The 19981-nt window shown below is 27.6% G+C and overlaps 1 protein-coding gene across 1 annotated transcript; it reads right to left on the bottom strand.

Moving 5' to 3' along the window:
* Positions 1-6592: 6592 nt before the first annotated feature.
* On the bottom strand, positions 6593-9849 carry LOC113862399 (probable WRKY transcription factor 49). The gene is made up of 3 exons (XM_027495489.1): positions 9593-9849; positions 9336-9479; positions 6593-7103 (listed from the first exon to the last, which is right to left on the bottom strand). Exons 1-3 carry the CDS (start codon positions 9847-9849, stop codon positions 6593-6595), a joined length of 912 nt encoding a protein of 303 aa, XP_027351290.1.
* Positions 9850-19981: the final 10132 nt, after the last annotated feature.

Consider the following 19981-nt stretch of genomic DNA (forward strand, 5'->3'; position numbering starts at 1 on the left):
TCAACACCTTGTTAATAGCCTCTGACAAATTCATAGTCATGTGCCCATAATGGCGTCCATCATCGTCATGACTCAAAGCCCATTTTTTCTTCGATGTTGTCTATCCACCTCTGTATTTGTGGTGATTCATTGTGAAATCTTGTTAACTTCTCTTTGAATACAATATTTGAAGGTATATATGCTGTAAATAACAATTAAGCCACCAATGATAAACAATTAAAATCAATATAAGTTAAGAGGAAAGCAAAAAACAAAATAGAGTCATGTTACCTAATTTTGTCAGCTATTTTTTCAAATCAATGTTCTTGAATCTATGATTGAAATTGCTTGTTATATAACGAATGTAATAAACATGATATGCATTAGGAGGTTGTCATTCAATATGTGGGTTTGAAACAACACTTTTGATCCTTTGATGCCTATCAGATATTAAAATAATCTTGTCTTGGTTGTTACATGCACACGAATCATTGCCAAAAACTATTCCCACGCTGACAAAGTCTCTCCTTTGTCACAACCGGGCAGTCGCAACAGTACGACGAAAAACGTTTTCAAAAATACCAGAGGAGTCGCCACCAAAGTTTATTTTAAGAAAACCTTGGAAAAACTTTTTAAAATATTATGATCTTTGAAACCAAAAATCAGTTCGGGAGTCATTTACATGTGGGGAAGGTATTAGCACCCCACAATGTCCGTTTAAAACGGTTACCTAAAATTAATTGTGCAAATTTATTTAAATTCTGAAAAATATTTATTTAATCCCTAAACATTAATTATTTACATTTTAGAAGAAGAGGAAAAAAAATTATTTATCGAAATGTTAACTTGATATCTTAAAGGAAGAAGAAAAAATTATTTTGACTTGACGGGGTCCAATTCTCGCTCCTACGTATCTCTAGGTGCAATGGAGAACTCAAAGTCACGTAGTTTTATCTAAAAATTGTAAAATTGGTTGATTAAATTAAGTTTGGTAAAATAAAATTTGTTTCAAGATTAAAATTAATTTCAAAGATAATTTTTAGGATACAAGATAACGCGGTTATACACTTATCCAACGAGAAACAATATGGAAGATGAAGGAAGATCACACAACTATATTGTAAATCAATAAAAGATGTTTTTATTTTTGTAAAAAAAAATTTGAATTTATATTTGAATTATGATTAATATTGAAAGAGAATTTAAGATAGCAGAAGCTATACATAAATCTCTTATAATAGTTGGACAATCAAAGATAATGTAAATTACACATTGATGTTATAAAAATTTATAAAATGAAGAAATGATAGTAATTTAATTTATCAAAATTTGAAATATGACTTAAAAAAATTTAAAATATGAAATTAATTCTATTTAATAAAAGGAAAAATATTTTTGAATTGATTAAAAATTTATTTAATAAAAAGATTAAAACTTTGTTTGATAAATTTATATAGAACCTAAGGTAATGTTGGTACACATAGGTTCTAACAATTTATAACGCGTAAAGGTAGAGTCGCTACACATTAGCATTATAAATTATTGTGTTAATAAAATAATTTTTATTTAAATTGATTGATTAGTAAAGTAGTGATTATAAGAAATATATTTTGATTGATGATTAATATAATTTTATAATTAATTAAAGATAACTTAATATTGCTTAAAGTCTCGGTAATATAAGTACACATACACTTTATCAATTTATAACATACAACGGTTAAAAAGCTACACATTGATGCTATAAATTAATCTAAATATTATATTATATTATTTACTTGTTAAATTGAAAATATTATTTCTTCATCATCAAATATTCAAAATTATATAATACAATGAATAATAATAAAAATAAATACATAAAAAAATAAATAAATAAAGATGCAAATGATGAAATAGCAAAATAAATAATACATGTTAAGATTAAGTCAACTATAATAATTTCTTATTATTATGCTAATTAAAACAATCAATAAATGAGGTAAAAATAAAATTAAAAAATAAATAAAATAAGAATAAGAATAAAAATAAAAACTAAATAACAAAAATAAATAGATAGTAAAATATTGCATTTGAGATAAAATAAATAAATATGAGAAATAAGAATCTTATGTTTTTTTAAAGGAAAATAAAATAGAAATTTGAAGTAAAATAATAATAATAATAAATGCCTAATAATAATAATAAAATAAGTAAAATAATAGCGCTAAGTTTAATCAGCCAATTTTATTTAATATTTTCAATTTTTTATTTCTAATTAATATTTGTTATTAAATCATTTAGATTAAAAAAAAAAGGGTAACGTAAATCAAAACTTGACTTGATATGATTTTTTTTTAACGTTATGTTATAATTTTTAAATAAATAAACAAACCAAAGCTATTGAATAAATACACCGAGCATCTCTTCTTTTTTCATTTTCGCATACATAGATAGCAACAAAATCAACCCATAGCAGCAACAAATAAATGTAAGGCATCCCTTCTTATCTCATTTTCCCCACCCACACATAGCAAAAAAAAATCAAGTCATAGCAGAAACAAATAAATGTAAGGCATCTCTTCTTATCTCACTTTTCCCATCCACGCATAGCAAAAAAATCAAGTCATAGCAGCAACAAATAAATGTAAGGCGTATGCTAAGAGGAAAAGACAGTACCTGAACCCAGCAATAGAAGATAACAGAATGGTAGAAATCGCTTTTCTTTTCTTCTCCTTCTTTTATTTTAGATCTTCCTTCAAAGAAATTCGTTATCTCCTCTAAAAGATTTGCTGCCTCTTCTAAAAATTTTTCACTCCCTTTCTGAAAATTAGTTTTTCCTTTTCTCAAATCTCTCAAATTTTCTAAAAAAAAAATGTGCTGCTTACCAATCTCTTCCCCTTCCCTAAAAATGGTTGTCCTCCTCAAATCTTTTTAAAAGATTTTGCCACTCTCTTAATTTTTCGTTTTTGAAAAGCCCCCTCTTCCGGATTTCTTCCTTGTGTATTTATATGGGTCATTTAGGATTTATACAAAATGCCAAAAATCTGAGTTTTTTCCTTTTTCATGCTTAAATCGGTTTTTGATGCTGGGTATGAGCCTGCATAGCGCAGGACTTTCATTTCTGGAACCAAAATCATTTTTCAAACATTTTCTATTTTTTGTAAAACGATTTTATTATTTTATTTTTATTTTTATTATTATTTTTAATTTTGGAGGCAATCTGAGAAAGGCAAAAATCGGTATTCACATCCTTCAACAATTGCAAAAGCAAGTGGTAGGACACAATTATTCCCATATTGTGTCATTGCAATCAATATTGTGTGACGATACTTACCATACAAAAATGTTCCTTCTACCTGAACAATGGGCTTGCAAAAGTTAAATGCTTCCTTACATTGATGAAAACACCAAAATAATCGCTTAAATACTCTAAATCTGTTGTCCTCCTGATGCCCAACAACAAATGGCTTCATTTCAATCTTATAAACAATACCTGGAGTATGAAATTGCATGTACTCTAACTATCTTGGCAATGTAGCATATAATTCATCCCAGTCATCAAATATTCTTACAATCGCCTTTTGTTTCGCCTTCTTGTATGAAATTTTATATCCAAATTGACTTGTCATCCTTTCTTGTATTAAGCTTATAGGCAATGATGGTTCAAGATTAACCATACCTACAAAACAACGAAAAAAAAGAGGTAAGTCCCTTTATTGTCAAAATGCTTCACGAAATTAGATTTTATGCAAAACTTACCAATGATGCATGAACAATTTAAATCTAAATCTAGCTTGGTATGATCTTGAGATATTGTTAGGTTGAGGCATGTATGCTTACCCCCACACTTTGTTATTTTCCACTTTGTTGCATTTTTAAGCAATGATGCTCTTATTCTCCAAGGACAACCATTGTTATAGTTTAAACACTTCACATATAACTTTGTTAGTTTTGACTCAACAACAAAATAACTTTGGTGTATCTTTATTGCATGCTATTTTAAGACATTTTTAACTTCCTCTTTTGAGTCAAATAATAAATCCACATATAAAGGATCTCCAATAACCCATAAATTGTCATCACTAATTTCTTCTGCTTCAATTTCTTGGTATGAGTAGTCCCAATTAATATAATTGTAGTGTGGACTTATATTCCAAAAAGGTATTTCACCTACAACTATATATAAACAGACATTATTCATCGTTAAAAAAGATGATTCATTTAATCAATATACTCTATAAATATTACCTCCAACATTTTCTTGTTGTAAATTTAAGTTCGAATCAAAATTACCATCTACATTTGTATCAAATGTGCTGTCTAACGGAATATGTCCTTCATCAATATCATCATCATCATCATCACTATTGATTTCATCTTCATAAGTGCCTAATTCTGCACATCCTTCAAAATACATACACTTATTCAATATGTGTAGTCACTAAATATAAGCAAATTTAAAATTATAATATAATTTATACCTGTTGTAATATTTATATTCTCCATTTCCATAAGGTTAGGCGGTGACATTGATAAGCTTAAGTCCAACCTATTTGACTCAACTCTTGAACTCTCACCAAATGCAATATCCACATATAATTCAATAACAGTTGTAATACTTTGTTATTGATATGGACTAATCATACAATCAATGTCTTCATCATCAGATATATCCAATGCAGTATATTATTTAGCGCTTGAATCAATCATAAAACGAGAAATTATTTTGGATATGAAATAATTTTTACTAAGATTCAACTTGTCATGAATCTTTTTTTTAATTCATAAAACTTATTCTTCTTCTTATCTTTATCATTTTTTTTGTTACCTTCAAATGTCACACCTTCGTTTCTAACAATTTTTCCATTCCAATATACAATAATAATAATCTCACTCATCCTACATTTATAAAAAAAAAAAAAAAATATCAATAAACAATTATAACTATACTTATTTATATAAATTATTTATTTAAATTATTATTAACATATGCAAACATATTACTACATTTCATATTATTTTATATTACAACAAATATATAACATCATGTTTATTTATTACACAATTTAATATTAACTATCTAATAACTTCTATATTTTTTTAACAGTATTTAAATAATTAAATTTTTATTTCCATATGCACAAAAATATATTTACTAAATATTCATAAATTTTAACTACCTCTATTTATTTTAGTTATTAAAAAATTATAATTTTATTAATTTACCAATAACATAAAAACTCATAAAAGTTTCCAAAATTTACTAATCTGAAAATTCTTCAACTCTTTGAAAGTTTACAAACCCTTCTGCACTTCAATCTGAATCTCATCTGCATGCTTCACATACTAAAATTTTGCTGGATATTTGGGTGCAGTGGTAAGGGAGGGACCGATGGGTAAAACTGTAATTTTGTCTAACATAGAGACGAATTTACCAGGATCTAGACAATGTCAACATCCTGCGGTTTTGTCTGATATGGAGACGAATTTACCAGATTTAGACACGTGTCAACATCCTGTGGTTTAGTCCAATATGCAGATGAATTTAACATAATTAAGACACGTGTCAGTGTCATGTGGTTTCGTCCACATTTGATACGAATTTATTGAGATTCTGACACATGTATCTTGTGATTTCGTCCCAGTTTTATACGAAATTAACACCACATGTTATGCTACAAGTGTTTCATCCCTATTCTAGACTATTTCAATAAATAAAAAATAAAAAATAATTTTGCTTAGCTCAAATACGAAATCATGGTTGACGTGATCAAAATTTGTCCCAAATAGAAAATTAATTTGGATTTTAATTTATTTTAGTAATTAGTTTTTAAAAAAATATTATGTTAATCATTAAGTCAAATCACTTTGATTACTTTCTCACGTGATATGAAATGACATTATTTTTGTATTTTAGATATTATTTTATGTGACGTATTCACAAAAGTTAATGTTTCTCAAATGTTCATTAACATTAGAGACCTAACTGCCTGACAAATTGTCATAATATATAATAATAGAACATTTTTAAAAAGTAAAAAACTAGTATGCGTAACTATTACTCTCTAATACACTAAAGTATAACTTTACTTAATTCTTAATATTATGTCAGTCATGATATGACGTAAAATTTTGGCACTATATAAATTTATGAATTAGACATTATATTTCGTATAATAAAAATGATTACAACAAATATATTATTCTAAAATTACACATTTTTTATATAAATTATTTTAAAATTTGAACTAATTAGTTGATCAGCTCAATGGTACACTTTACATAAGTGTATAACAAATTTCTCTCTCTCTCTCTCAAATGTATTAACTAACAAAACATGATTAATAATAAAATACAGAGCTTAAAATATTAACTTGATATAGATAATGTTAGAACTATTAAATTTTACTTTATATAAATCATTTCTAAAATACATTTATAATGAAATGATCATGGTTATTTTATTATAAAAAATTGACAATAAAATATGAGATCCTTTTCTTTCCTTTGATTTCGTGACATAAAAACTATACTGTTACATTATATTATTAAATCCAAATAAGCAAAACAATTATAAAATCACCCGAGAATTTATTGATTTTCTAAATCTTTAACTATACATAATTATAAACTAAGTGCTGGAATTTAAGCCAACAGTAAAACAGGAGGTGGAATAATTAGAAGTCCACAGAGGTGATGTTGGCGGAGAACGGTACGAAGAATATGAAAATTTTGTGACAGCACTATCAACATTACTTGCTGGGTTCCTTACCATGAATGGCACCATGTCTTCAAGCAATCCTTGTGAGCCCAAATTTTCATGGGCCATGTCTTGTGGAGAGTCCAATGAAGTGGATAACATCACGCCCAGAGTAGCATTTTCATGGGCTTCTTGTGTATGCTGGTCTTGGTGAACATAACGTGCTTTATGGTCTAGGGCTTGGTCTTGTGAAGAAGTGGGCTTGGACTTTTTGATTGGTTGATGGGAATTAGATTGCTGAGGTTGGGTCATGAGGAAATACGGGTAAGCAAAGTGCAAATGAAGGCCTTCGTAGGTTATGATAAGAGTGTCAGGGTCCTCATTGGATCTCTCAACCTGTTTCTTGGCACTGCACCTTGGGTTGGTGCACCTGTAGTAACTCCTGTTCGTTCCATCACATCAAAATTAGCAATAATTAATTAAATTCTGTACTATGTAATTAAGTTGAACGGATTAATTGTCTGCTAACTCTAGAGGCATATTGTTGTCATATGCTATATTAGGGGGTTGACTAATCAACCCCGTTACAGAGTAGCTTTTACCCAAATTTGACAGGGTATTGAAAAGGAGACAAGGCACTCAATGGTTGCATAGGAATGAAGATTTTTGTAGGATTGACATCAATTTAATATATTAATTATATATTTATTATTGTAAATAATATATAATTTTTTAATTTAAAATTTAAAAATGTTATTTTTTTTCTCTTTTTTCCTCTAAAACCTCCTCCGAGTCATATGTAAAGGATTTTCTTTCATTTGCACTAATTTTTATATAAATTTTAAATTAAATATTAATAGGTGGTAAAAATAAATTACTAATTCATTCTTGATCCATTAAAGACATGAAAAAAAATTCAATCCTTCCATAACTTTTTTAATAAAAATCATTCAACCCGTCTATTAACCATTTTTTTTTTGTAGATATCCAACCTATCCATTTAAAGTAATTATATTATATTTTTTTTTTCAAAAATATTTTTATAAAAATAAAATTTAATATTTATACACATTATAGAGACTTAGACTCATCTCTTAATTAAGACTTATTCTTAACAAATAGATTTTGAATTATTTAATTTAATAGATTACAAAAAGTTTAAATAACTTATTATTTATCCGGTAACAAACGATAATCAAATTCAACCTATTAATCAATTTTTAGCTTTTTTATTGGAAGAGATTAGTTGGATTTATAAATGGATGAATTTGATAATTAGTAAATAAATGGATTAAATCACCACCCCATATTCTACTAAGCATGCAGATTCGTCACTAAAAGTTGTTTTAGTTTAAGTAATAATATTAAATTTAGAGGTCTTAAGAATGTCATGATATTAAAATTCATTAAAAAGAGCTTTATTATTTTTTATCTAACCCAACTCCATTTTTTTTAGTGTGAGTCAACTCCAAACATGTAAATCAACTTTTACAAATAAAAAATTAGTTTTTTAAAAAGTATATTCAAGGAAATTTATCTTCGTAGTAGCTTCGGGATACATCTTCATAAAAAAAATATACAAATATTGATTAGGTCTTACTTATATAATATATAAGAAAATAGAGGCCCAAATTTTTTGTAATGTAAAATTTAACTAAGAGACTTCTCATATTGTTGCTTGATAGTTGTTTGAGTTGGCATGAAAGCTGGCATGATATTTAGACGAATATATAGAAAAGCTGTGATCCATGTTTTAGCCTATAAAAGTAGGTTTAATCTTAATACTTAGATTTGTCGGATAATATGGATCAATGAATAGGTGTCTCACAAATTATAACACAAGATGGCTAGGTTTTAATGAAAAGTTGAATGTTTTAGATGTACCTAGACCTAGCTAAGTAAATTCTCTACGCCACTGTCAACCCAATTTGCAATATCTATGGCTATGACATGAATACTGTAGGAAACATACTGACGTGTAAATATTCCTCATCTCTTACTTTTTTTGTATCATCTCTATTACACATCGTAGAGTTATCAGATGTACATATGTTGGATATAACGACAAAGAGCCCCATTAAACCGATTCTGAAAATCCCACTAGTTGGTAATCAATAATTAATTACTTAACATATTAGTATTCTAAACCTATGAATTTATGTGGGCCTTCTAATTGATTGGCATGTTTTAGGTTTGGGTGTGGGGCAAAATTACTAAATGGTATTATCTGTTTGAAGGGAATCAAAAAGACTGTTGAAGTAAGTGGATGCATGTCATGGCAAGGAAGCCATAGAATTACACTCCATTCTCCAGTTAGAGAATAAAAATGGTTCAAAATTTAATTTATAGATCTTTGAAGCAAGACAAATTTTAACAAAACACATTTAAATATACTTTTCAACATATTTTACATAATTAGTCTACTTTTTAAAAAGTTATAATACTTATCTCATAAATTGATCACTTTTTAAAATTGGTTTGACTTTTTAAAAAATAGACCAACCACACGAAAGATGTGTGAAAAGAGTGTCCTTGAAGTACTGCTGAAATACTGGACATGCATAACTGGACTTATTTGTGAAAATCTTTGCAGCTATCTTACAAGATAATATGTGAAAAACTGAAATTCAAAAGTGAATGTTCAAATATAAGTTAAACGGAAGAAAGAATTTACCTAGGATTTGGGCTATTCTTAATGGATTTCTGTCCATATTTCCTCCACTTATATCCATCATCACCCATCCCATTTCCAAAGCACTTGATTTTCAGGGTATACTTATTCTCAATCCTACTCAAACCCCTTTCCAATATGGAAACTCTGAAATGAAATGAAACAGAAACATCCATCAAATGTGGCCCAATATAGGAAACTCAAGCTGTATAAAATTACAAGTAAACCATAGAAAAAACAAAGTGAGTGAAATTCTATACCTGCTTGATGAGAGTTGTTGAAAGTGGTCTCTTTGGTTGGTCACTGACAAAGCATTTTCAATATCTGTTATGGTAGGTCCTGAGTAAATGTTGGAGATGAACCTATTAAAGACTTGGTCACTTGAAGAAGCTCTTATGTTGGAGGCTTCAATAGGTTCCTCTGGCAGCATAATTAGAGGAGACCCGTCATCCAAAAGCTCTTTCACAAGGTCATCTTCTGACCCATCTGACCATGTTGCCATTACTTCCTCCATCATCATTGTCTTTGACATGGCTGACTCAACCATATTTATTAGGCCAAAACCAACAAGATTCTCTTAGGAGTTGAAAGAGGAAGGTGAAGAAGATATCAGGCTTATGAGAAAGGAAAGAGTGGAGCAGATAAAGAGGTGGTTGTGACGTATACGTGTTCCCCCCCCTCCTTGACTTTAATAAGTAAACCAAGTTGTGGCCATGTTTTTGTATGTATTCTACTTTGACTTCCTTGGAGATTTCTATTCCAAACAATGTAGTAACATCGCTGTTTAACTGCAAAATGTGTCATCCCTCACCACCTCATAATTTGATGGGGCCATTCTCTCTGCTTTGCATTTGTAGTATGGTAATTTACTAAAAGTGGATACACATTTTATTTAAACGTTTATTAAATATTTTTTAAAATTATAATTCATGTTATAAATCTTAAAAATAAAATTTATTTAAAAAAATTAAAAAAATATTTTAATAAATTATATTAAGAAACTTATAGAAATAACTATAAACTATTTATAAACTCTTTGAAACATTTCCTAAATGGGATCTTCAGCATTGTTATTGGTTGCAAGCAAGTGGAACAAGTTTTAGTTCTATTCCTTCTTGAAATGACACTTTTTCACCCTCTCCTTTTTTGTTTTACATGATGTTGTTCAATTTGATATATGGCTATGCTTTTAGATTACTTTTGGGAATTGAAAGGTTGGAGTCCATACAAACATGACATATGCTGGCTTTGACATTTTTAAAATTTAATATAGTACTGGTCCGTGAAGGCTGTGTTTTCATTTAAATGTTTATTTTGTCTTGTTACATGATGGGATAGATGCATCACATTAGACAGAAGCTACTTGGAGACCCCATTTCAACTAAAGCAAGAGTCAACCTTAAAGAATTATTTATCATATATCTTGAAAATATTTTTAAGATATTCTTCGACCCTTGTCACTCATTTTTAGTTTCTTTTTTTTAGCAGAAATATTTATCAGGGTAGTTGAGTTTGCATAATTATTTATTTGCTACTATAGATGAAACGGTAGGTTACTTACTAAAGTACGATTCTCCCCATGAAAAAGTAACATAAGGAAAGTTATCGAATCTTAGCCCCATAATTAAATCGAGTTTGAATTCGATTTTGATTCGTTGGAAACAAAACATTTAAAGCAGTGAACTTGCCCCTTCTTTGTTATCTATATGTACATAAGATGTTGGGGGAAGAATAAATACCGATAGATTTTTCAGTTCATCCTAACAGTTAAAGTAATTATAGTAAGTAAAAGAATGTAAGTAACAAAACCTTAAAAAATTGTAGCAATTCCTCAACAATAGTAATTATGACAAAAGCTAAACTTTTGTTCTAGAATTGATTTATCTATTTTTTTCAAAAAAAAATTGGAGCGAAGAAAAAAACTTATGTGATATAACTTTTTATTTTAAAAATTTTATATAAGAAAGAAAAAGGTTTATAAACTCTCAAAAATCATGACTTTGATGAACTCTTAGACTCCTCTAATTTGGAGGATTTTATATTAACTTTTCTTTTTTTTTTTCATTTTCTTATCCTTCAAAATCATCTACTTTTAAAGCTGTTTTAATTTGAAATTTCGTATTAAAAAAATTTCTATATTGTTCTGTTGATTTCTGCACTTACCCTTGATGGCACGGCTTAGAATTTGACTTGCATTCTTTCATCAGCAACAGTAATTTGACCCAAGCTGGATGCACTAAATTATTGATATGTTATTAATTTAATGATTACCTACTTTAATCAACTAATTTAACTACCACGATTGAAGTAAGAGAAGATTAAGTGGATGTTAAATTAACTTAAGTTAGATGTTAAGAAAATTGACAGTATTTTCTTTATATTTGCTGTCTAAAAAATGTTCCTAACGCTAGCATAATTAATCACATATCAATGTTTTTTTGGTCTGTTACACCTAAATCGCGATAGAATTATATAATAATTTTTCTCACTTGAAAGAATGCGATGGATTTGCGGGGGAATTTGTATGTGCAAGTATCGTTAATCATGATACTTTGATTAAGATTTATTATAAAATATAAATAAGACTCGTTACATGAAAAGAGATATTCACATGAATTTTATAATTTTAAATAAAATTCGACAAAAGTAAAAAGATATTTGAAAGATAATGAGCAAGGAAATATATATAATTCGAAGGCACAACATTGATGATTCGCATACCCAGAAATGGACAATGAAAATGTAGCCCTCTTAATTAGTGCTATCAAGTCTGCAAATAAAATAATCATAATATGGCTATTCCTGCAACGATTTGATCCAGAAGCACACAAGATTCACGATGCTCTTCCTTCATCTCAATCAGCTGTTGGATTGCTTCAAAGTTAGGGAATTGTTTGTCTTATATGGCTTTGACTTGTTGAATCCAAACAAAACCATAACAGGGCACAATCAACTAAATTAAAAGCAAAATGATTTTAAAAAATGAAAAAGAATTAGGAGAAAAAATAACAAGCATAGAGTCCCTATCAGGGGACACAATTGGACAAGGGCGTTGACTGTCAGAGTGGGTTTAGGTTAGCTGCACGGCGTCGTTTAGCGATGTATGGCTGGTGTGTGTGAGACCCACTACTAGAGAGACCAACGTGGCTTCTTCTCACGTTGATGCCTCCTTTACTGTATAAAAAGTCAACCTCTGACTTTGGTACCCACAGTGTGGCGCGTGGGAGTAGACGCGTGTGGAGAAGGGTCCCACACGGATTGGAGATCACGTGCGGGCCGTGCCCAGTGTGGAGCCCATCGGTGTGGAAGCAACATTGCAAGTGCATTAGAAGCCCAACGTTTGGTGCCATGCATTGGAACGGTTAATCTACCCCTCTGATTTTTTAATAATAATTTATTATTAACTAAACTTTTACCTTAGTTTATGAAATATACAGTATCATTTAAATTCATTTTAAATTTTAATTTCTAAAATTAATAATTATAGATCATATTAGTTTTTATTGTTTCATTTTTTAAAACTAACTTTAATAAACTTGTATATTTCAAAGACTAAAATAACAATTTACACATTTATTATTTATCAAAATTTTAAACTATAAATAAACAATAAAATAAAAATATAATTGAAATCTTAAATTCAAATTATAGTTTTGTCTAATCTTTAACATAAGAAAAGATTTAGTTTTTACACATTGCCTCAATTTAGAGAAAGTCGTGAGAGTTTTTTCAATTTTGAGGAGGCAGTGTGTGAAGTTTTTTCAATTTAGAGAAGGCAATGGAGCTTTTTGAGTCTAGAGGAAACACAATTTTCTCAATTTAGAGAAAGTTAGCAAGAGCAATGTTGTTGGAAGAAAAAAATGTAAAAATTGAGAAATTTGATGGCAGAAACTTCAAATTTTGGAATATATAGATGAAAGATTATTTATATAAGAAGAAAGTTATATCAACTCTTAACAGAGGAGAAGTCATATGACATAAAACAGTCAAATTAGGAATTGCTAGAATGACTTATGTTGACTAAGTATGTTGTAACTAATAAGTTAAGACTTTGCGTTACCTTAACTGGCATTAGAGATAATTAAGGATAGGCACTATATTAGGTAAAAAGCATGCTCATTGATTATAAGGAACTGAGACAAGTAAGAGAATTATTAAAATTGTGTAGTCTAATTAATTTTCATGTCACCTATTCTTATTTATTCCTACATCGCTTATTATTAAGGAACTTGTACTTTATTGTTACTATATAAGTAACACTTTGTAATGTTTTTAAAATACTTCCTAGTCAATAAATATTTTTCTAGTGTGACCGTGGACAAAGGTATATACACACAATATTAAATTATTGCGTTGTTCTCTTTCTTTATTCCCCTTCTATTTTCTTCCAACACAAATAGTTTTCAACCAACGAGCAAGTATATTTATCAATTGTAGTAAAAGAAAATATTTTAAAACTTTTTTAGCATCATTCCCACAAAGATTATATTCATAATTACTTATTACTAATGCTTACTGAATATTAAATTATTCAAAATTTGAGATAATATAGTTTAAAAGCAATAACAATATATACATATGATAAGGAAAGAAGAAATAGACAGATCATAACAGTTTGGGGATTTGATTTTTCTCTTGACTACTTATATTCAACCAAATTTAAACATATTTTATATTAATGTAATTATCAATTATCTAATCAATTATTATCACTACATAATGATTATAGAACAATGATAGTCACATACAAATAAGAGCGTTAATATTCATTAAATTTGTTAAATTCAATCAACATATTGAAGAATTAGGTAATTTAATTAATTGATTTTGTTGATCCCTAAAATTAAATTATTCCTTAGATCTATTAACTTGTTAAAGATACAATCATATGTTAATTAATTAAATAGGATTAATTTTTGGGTGGACATTTCAAAAAATATAGAAAAGTAAAGGAAAATAAACATCTAATATTAATATCATAAACTTAAAACTAGGGTTCAAAAGGGTTACATTTAAAGTATTCACCTCATCCTTATGGCAAGGGATATTTATTTACACATGATCAAAACATGGAAAACAAAGTAAACTACACAACAAATATCTAAAGTTGATATGCTTTGGGAGAAAAACTACTATATGATGGAAAGTAATGTCTCTAGCAGATTTTGTAGAGATACTGCTCAGAGTGTAGAAGAGGGATGTTGTTGATGTTGGAGAAAAATGAGTTTATAAGCCAATGACTTGATGGTTTAATGTAGAGGAAAGATAGATAAAGTAAAATGAATTGCCCAGAGATGCTCAAAATGACCAAAGATAAAAAGTTTCTTCTAAAAATCCTAAAGCTCTCTTTTATAGACATTGAGTTCATGATGTTGATTTTGGCTGAGGGTGTAGCACAAAGCATGTTGGACTTGAACACCCCATTTCTAAAGGCTTTCAAATGTGAGCACAAGGCATATTACTCCTAGGCATGCCCTAAATAAAGACATAGTTATTCAAAATAGACATATTGGCTTAAGCATGAAATATAATGACTTCAATGTTTAACAAATTAACTTTTTCTTTATCTTTTTTTATTCTCTAGTTTTTCTTCTAAATGTAGTCTTAACTATCCAAATTGCATTGTCATTGCATTCTACAATTAGTAAAGGAAAATTAGCCAATCTAAAACATAAATTGATAAATAAATTAACAAAATAGGCCAACAATTCTACAAATTAAAATAATAAAATGATAGTTTATTAGCTCTTCAATTTCTTTATTATTTTAAAAAAAATTTGACTTAATTCTTTGATCAAGGAATATGAAGCATCTTTTTAATTAGGTAAATTATTAGTAAGTATTTAACCCTTCGTGTAAATTAAAGAGAGAGAAATGTTAGTGGTTATCATTATTATTAATGAGTAGGAATAAGAATGTTTCACTATAGAAAAACCACTGTCTTCAAAGTAAGATTATGATAGACCTTTTGTGCATCTTAATTTTGGACTCATTTTCCAAGGTAAACACAATGATATTTAATGACCTTTGCACTCAAGACTAAACATATTAACTTCTCAAACAAACTTTACCAAAAATACAAAGTAAATGAATTGATTTTCTCATTTTCAAGTGGATGCTGACCAAATTATAAGGTGCAATGTTAGGGTTTTCTAATAGCCAATCACATGCAATCCATATGTATCATACAATAAGTAGTAGTAAATTTAGAGTTTCTAGTTGTTGGAAGGTTAATACGAAAATTAATACATTTATTTTTTGAATTTTGCTTAATAAATTTGTTATAAAATGTGTCGGGAAAAGTTTATGAGACATTTGATTAAGTAATTTGGGACTAAATGAGAACTAACTAGCATATCATTATCCAACAATCACACACTAATGACATGCAAGAAAGCAGTATATTTTTTAAGCAAGAAAAAATAATTTTGTGCTTAACCATGATATCTTGAGGATTTGAGTTAACACAGTCTGGTGAGGCAACAACTTTAATTAAGAAGTAAATTACTGAATGAATTAAATTAATTAGGTTGAGAACCTTACTGCACACTATAATTTTAAGATTGTAGAGACATTGTGATTTATACACAACACATGTAAATACTATAAAGTCATTCTCATTTACATTGAAACATTGAGTATTTTTAAACATTCTTTCCAAAAAGTATAACTTCTACCATTTCAAATCATGCAATAATTCATAATATATCAAATGTGCCTAAGACGGATCAAAGAAGAGTGGGGAACCTCTCGCTGGTTTTTGGAATTCGACATCAAGAAGTGTTTTCACACTATCGACTGACATCGACTCATCCCAATCTTTAAGGAAGAGATCGACGATCCCAAGTTCTTTTACTCCATTCATAAAGTCTTTTCCGCTGGACGACTCGTAGGAGGTGAGAAGGGCCCTTACTCTGTCCCACACAGTGTACTACTATCAGCCCTACCAGGCAACATCTATCTACACAAGCTTGATCAGGAGATAGAAAGGATCCGACAAAAGTACGAAATTTCAAGAATAAGATCAGTTCTATTAAATAAAATTCAATAAACAAACAATAGTATTTTATGTACATTTCAAAGGACTATATGTTGATAATCAAATGTGTTTCAATAGCACCACTACATTGGAATATGCATATATTATTATTTGTCATAGGGATAAAAATGAAATTCAATTAAGTAATATGACTTAGTTTAACTAATAATTTGAGTATCTTCCATACTTTCTTTATTTTAAGACTTTAATCTCATCCATCAATGAATTCAAGACAACTATCCTAGTTAATTCTTTTGTAAAATGATAAGCTAAATTTCTTTCACATTTTATGTACTTAAGAAAAATTACACCATTTTTAATCATCTGTCTAACTATATTACAAATTTTTACAGAATGCTTATACATCGTAAAGTAATGATATTATTAGTGTAGGTTTTTTCCATAATAATATATCAGAGAATAAACTCTTTAACTATTATACTTTTTAACCTACTAACTCAAAAGTAATAAATTCAGATTCCATAGTAGAACATGTTATACATGTTTGTTTTATATATTTTAAGAAATAAGTCTTCAAGCTAAGGTGAAAACATACTAGTAAAATTTACCTCATTTTATGTGACCTAATTAATATAACAAAATCCTTTTAAACATTTCAACAATTAATGCAAAGTATTCCAATAAACACTATAAGAATTATAAATATAACAAGTTAATCTAATTACAACATATGCAATATTAAGTGTGGTATAAATCACTAGAAACATGACACTACTATGTTTTTTTATTGCATATTCAATTTAAAATACATTCTATTCACTATTATTCTTTTTTAATTACGTACTAGTATCATATGGGGTTCTATTAGTTGTAACTTCAAAAAAGTTAAATTTTTACATTTTCTCAATGTAAGATGATTTATTTAGAAAAAAATCTATTTTTAGTTCTTTTATTTTTTTTTATCCAAAATTATATCAACTTTCCCTAAATCTTTCATTTCAAATTTAAAACTTGTGTGTGTGTGTGTTTTAGTTGTTGCATCTAAACAAGTTCCAAAAATCAACATATCATCTATATATAAATGTATGAAAACACATTTATTTTTATTCAATTTTGAATATACACATCTATTAGAGCTATTCACAATAAAATTATGTTCTATTAGAACAATGTTAAATTTTTCATACCATTTTTTTTTTGTTCTTGTTTCAAATCATATAGAAAACACATTCTTTAATAGAAATTACAAAATCATCATATTAGTTCATATAAATTTATTTATTTAAATCCTCATTTTAAAAAGTTGTGTTTATATCTATATAATGTATAAATGAATTATATACAGTAGCCAAAACAATAAGAGCTCTAATAGTAAATACTTTTGTGACTGGTGACAGGTATAAAAAAATTTAAATCTTATTTTAGTGTAAAACATATAATTACTAGTCTTGCCTTAAATTTTTTCATAAATTCATTAAGTCTTAATTTTCTTTTAGAAAATTACTTACTACCTATTAATTTGCTACCTTTAGGTAAATTAACTAGTTCTAACTATGATTGTTCATGATAGAATTTAACACGTCTTTTATAAAATCTTTCAAAAACATTGGATCAATAAATTTTATCACTTCACCATACATTTTAAGATCTTCTTCTAGTCGAATATTAATATCTACAATTTTTATTAAAAATATAGTAATAAAATATGATATAAAGCCACTTTCAATTATTTGTCTTTTACTCCTCTATGTTATATTTCCAGCAAAATATTAAAACTAAATGCATTAACACATAATTATTTACTAAAGTAATCACTTTTTTAAAAATAAAAATATTCTAAAAAAATCAATATATCTAAATTTAATAATAATATTATCATCAAGCCACAAATATCTATAGACAACATTATCATGAGCATAACTAATTAAAGTAGCATCAATTTTATCATCTATATTTATTTTTTTAAATTATAGTATTTTTGTATTTGCTAAACCACTTCCTCCTACATTTCAAGAAATTCAAATTAGGAGGATAACTTTTTCACAATTCTTAAATATTTTTATCTACAATTTTATAAGATACTTTACTAAGAATATAACCTGCTATTATGATAACTTCTCTTCTTCTCCCTCACGTATTGTCAAAAATACTAAAATTAATTAACATAATATTTATTATATTTTTTTAATTTTTTCTCAATTATTCTATTTTGTTGAAGTGTATAAAGTGTTGTAAATTCATCAATAATTTCATTTTCTCACAAATTTCTCTAAAGCTAATTCTATTATATTTACCTCCTTTATCTAACTTTAATCTTTTAATTATACAGTTTAATTGATTCTTTACTTTTGTCTTAAATTCTAAGAATGTTTCTTCATTTTCATCGTTTGTCCTTAATAAATATATTCAAGTATATATTGAATAATCACCGATAAAAGTAACATAATATTTTTTACCTCTTCTATTAAAAAATTTCTTAAAATTAATCAAATCAAAATGCACTAATTTTAACAATTTACATTGCCTATTATTCATGTTTTAAAAGGTTTTTTTAGTATGTTTGCTTTTCACACATATATAACACTTTGAACCATTTAGTTCATTTAAAAAGAGTAACAAATTCATATTTTAAATTTTTTTTATAGAAGTAATATGATTTCTTCGACTTTAGTGTCAATTTAAGTAATTCAACGATATAAAAAATTTAAGTATATACTATTATTCATTTCAATCATGTTCAAAATAAACAAGCTACCGTTCACATATCTCTTTCCCACAAATTCTTCATTTCTAGTTATCACAATTCTATCAACTTCAAGTACAATTTTAAAACTAGCCTTATTAAGTAAAGCATAAAAAATTAAGTCTCTATGCATAGAAAGCACATATAAAACATTATTTAGTGCTCAGATTTTTCCAAAATTTAATTTAAGCACACTCCAACTATTGCTAAGTTTTCCATATAGGTAATATCATCACTTGTTGCTTTCTAAAATTCTTAAAAAAATTTCTTGTTAGAAAAAATATGTTTAGTTACTCTAATTTCAAGATCACTTTGTTACATTGCTCATAAGGTTGGCTTCCACCACTACTGTAGCTATGATTTCTCCATCTTGTGATAGGTTTGTTTGTTATTTAGTCTTCTATCCACAATGCTTATTTTGCTACTTTGTCCATCTTTATAATAATTGCATTGAAAAATTTATGCATGTCTTGCTGCAAACATACTACGCTAGCATGCTTTTCTGAATTTTAGCATTTGGCTAGATGAATTTTTTTTTCTTGCCATTTTCTTGTTAAATTTTCTTGTAATTTTGTAAAATTTTTCTTTAAAAGAACGAGAATTAGATTAAACTAGGTTAGCATTTGAAAGGTTTTAAAAGTACTTATCTTTTATGGGGTCGGCTTCTTTAGTTCTCATATGACTTATAAGTTTATGTAAAGAAAAATATTCATAAAGGTGAAAAAATTTTCAATAGTACATTGGCTTGAATATTTTTACACATTTACATCCCTTCATTAAAAATATCTATAAGTAAATTTCACAAACAATGTACCTACTCTATTATTGATTTGTCATCCACCGTCAAGTTTAAATTGTTCGAAGAAGATAAATAACTTATATTATCAACATTTGAAATTAGTATCA

The sequence above is a fragment of the Abrus precatorius genome, unplaced genomic scaffold (assembly GCF_003935025.1).
Source record: "Abrus precatorius isolate BTA unplaced genomic scaffold, Abrus_2018 Scaffold3, whole genome shotgun sequence".
In the NCBI taxonomy this organism is placed as follows: domain Eukaryota; kingdom Viridiplantae; phylum Streptophyta; class Magnoliopsida; order Fabales; family Fabaceae; genus Abrus; species Abrus precatorius.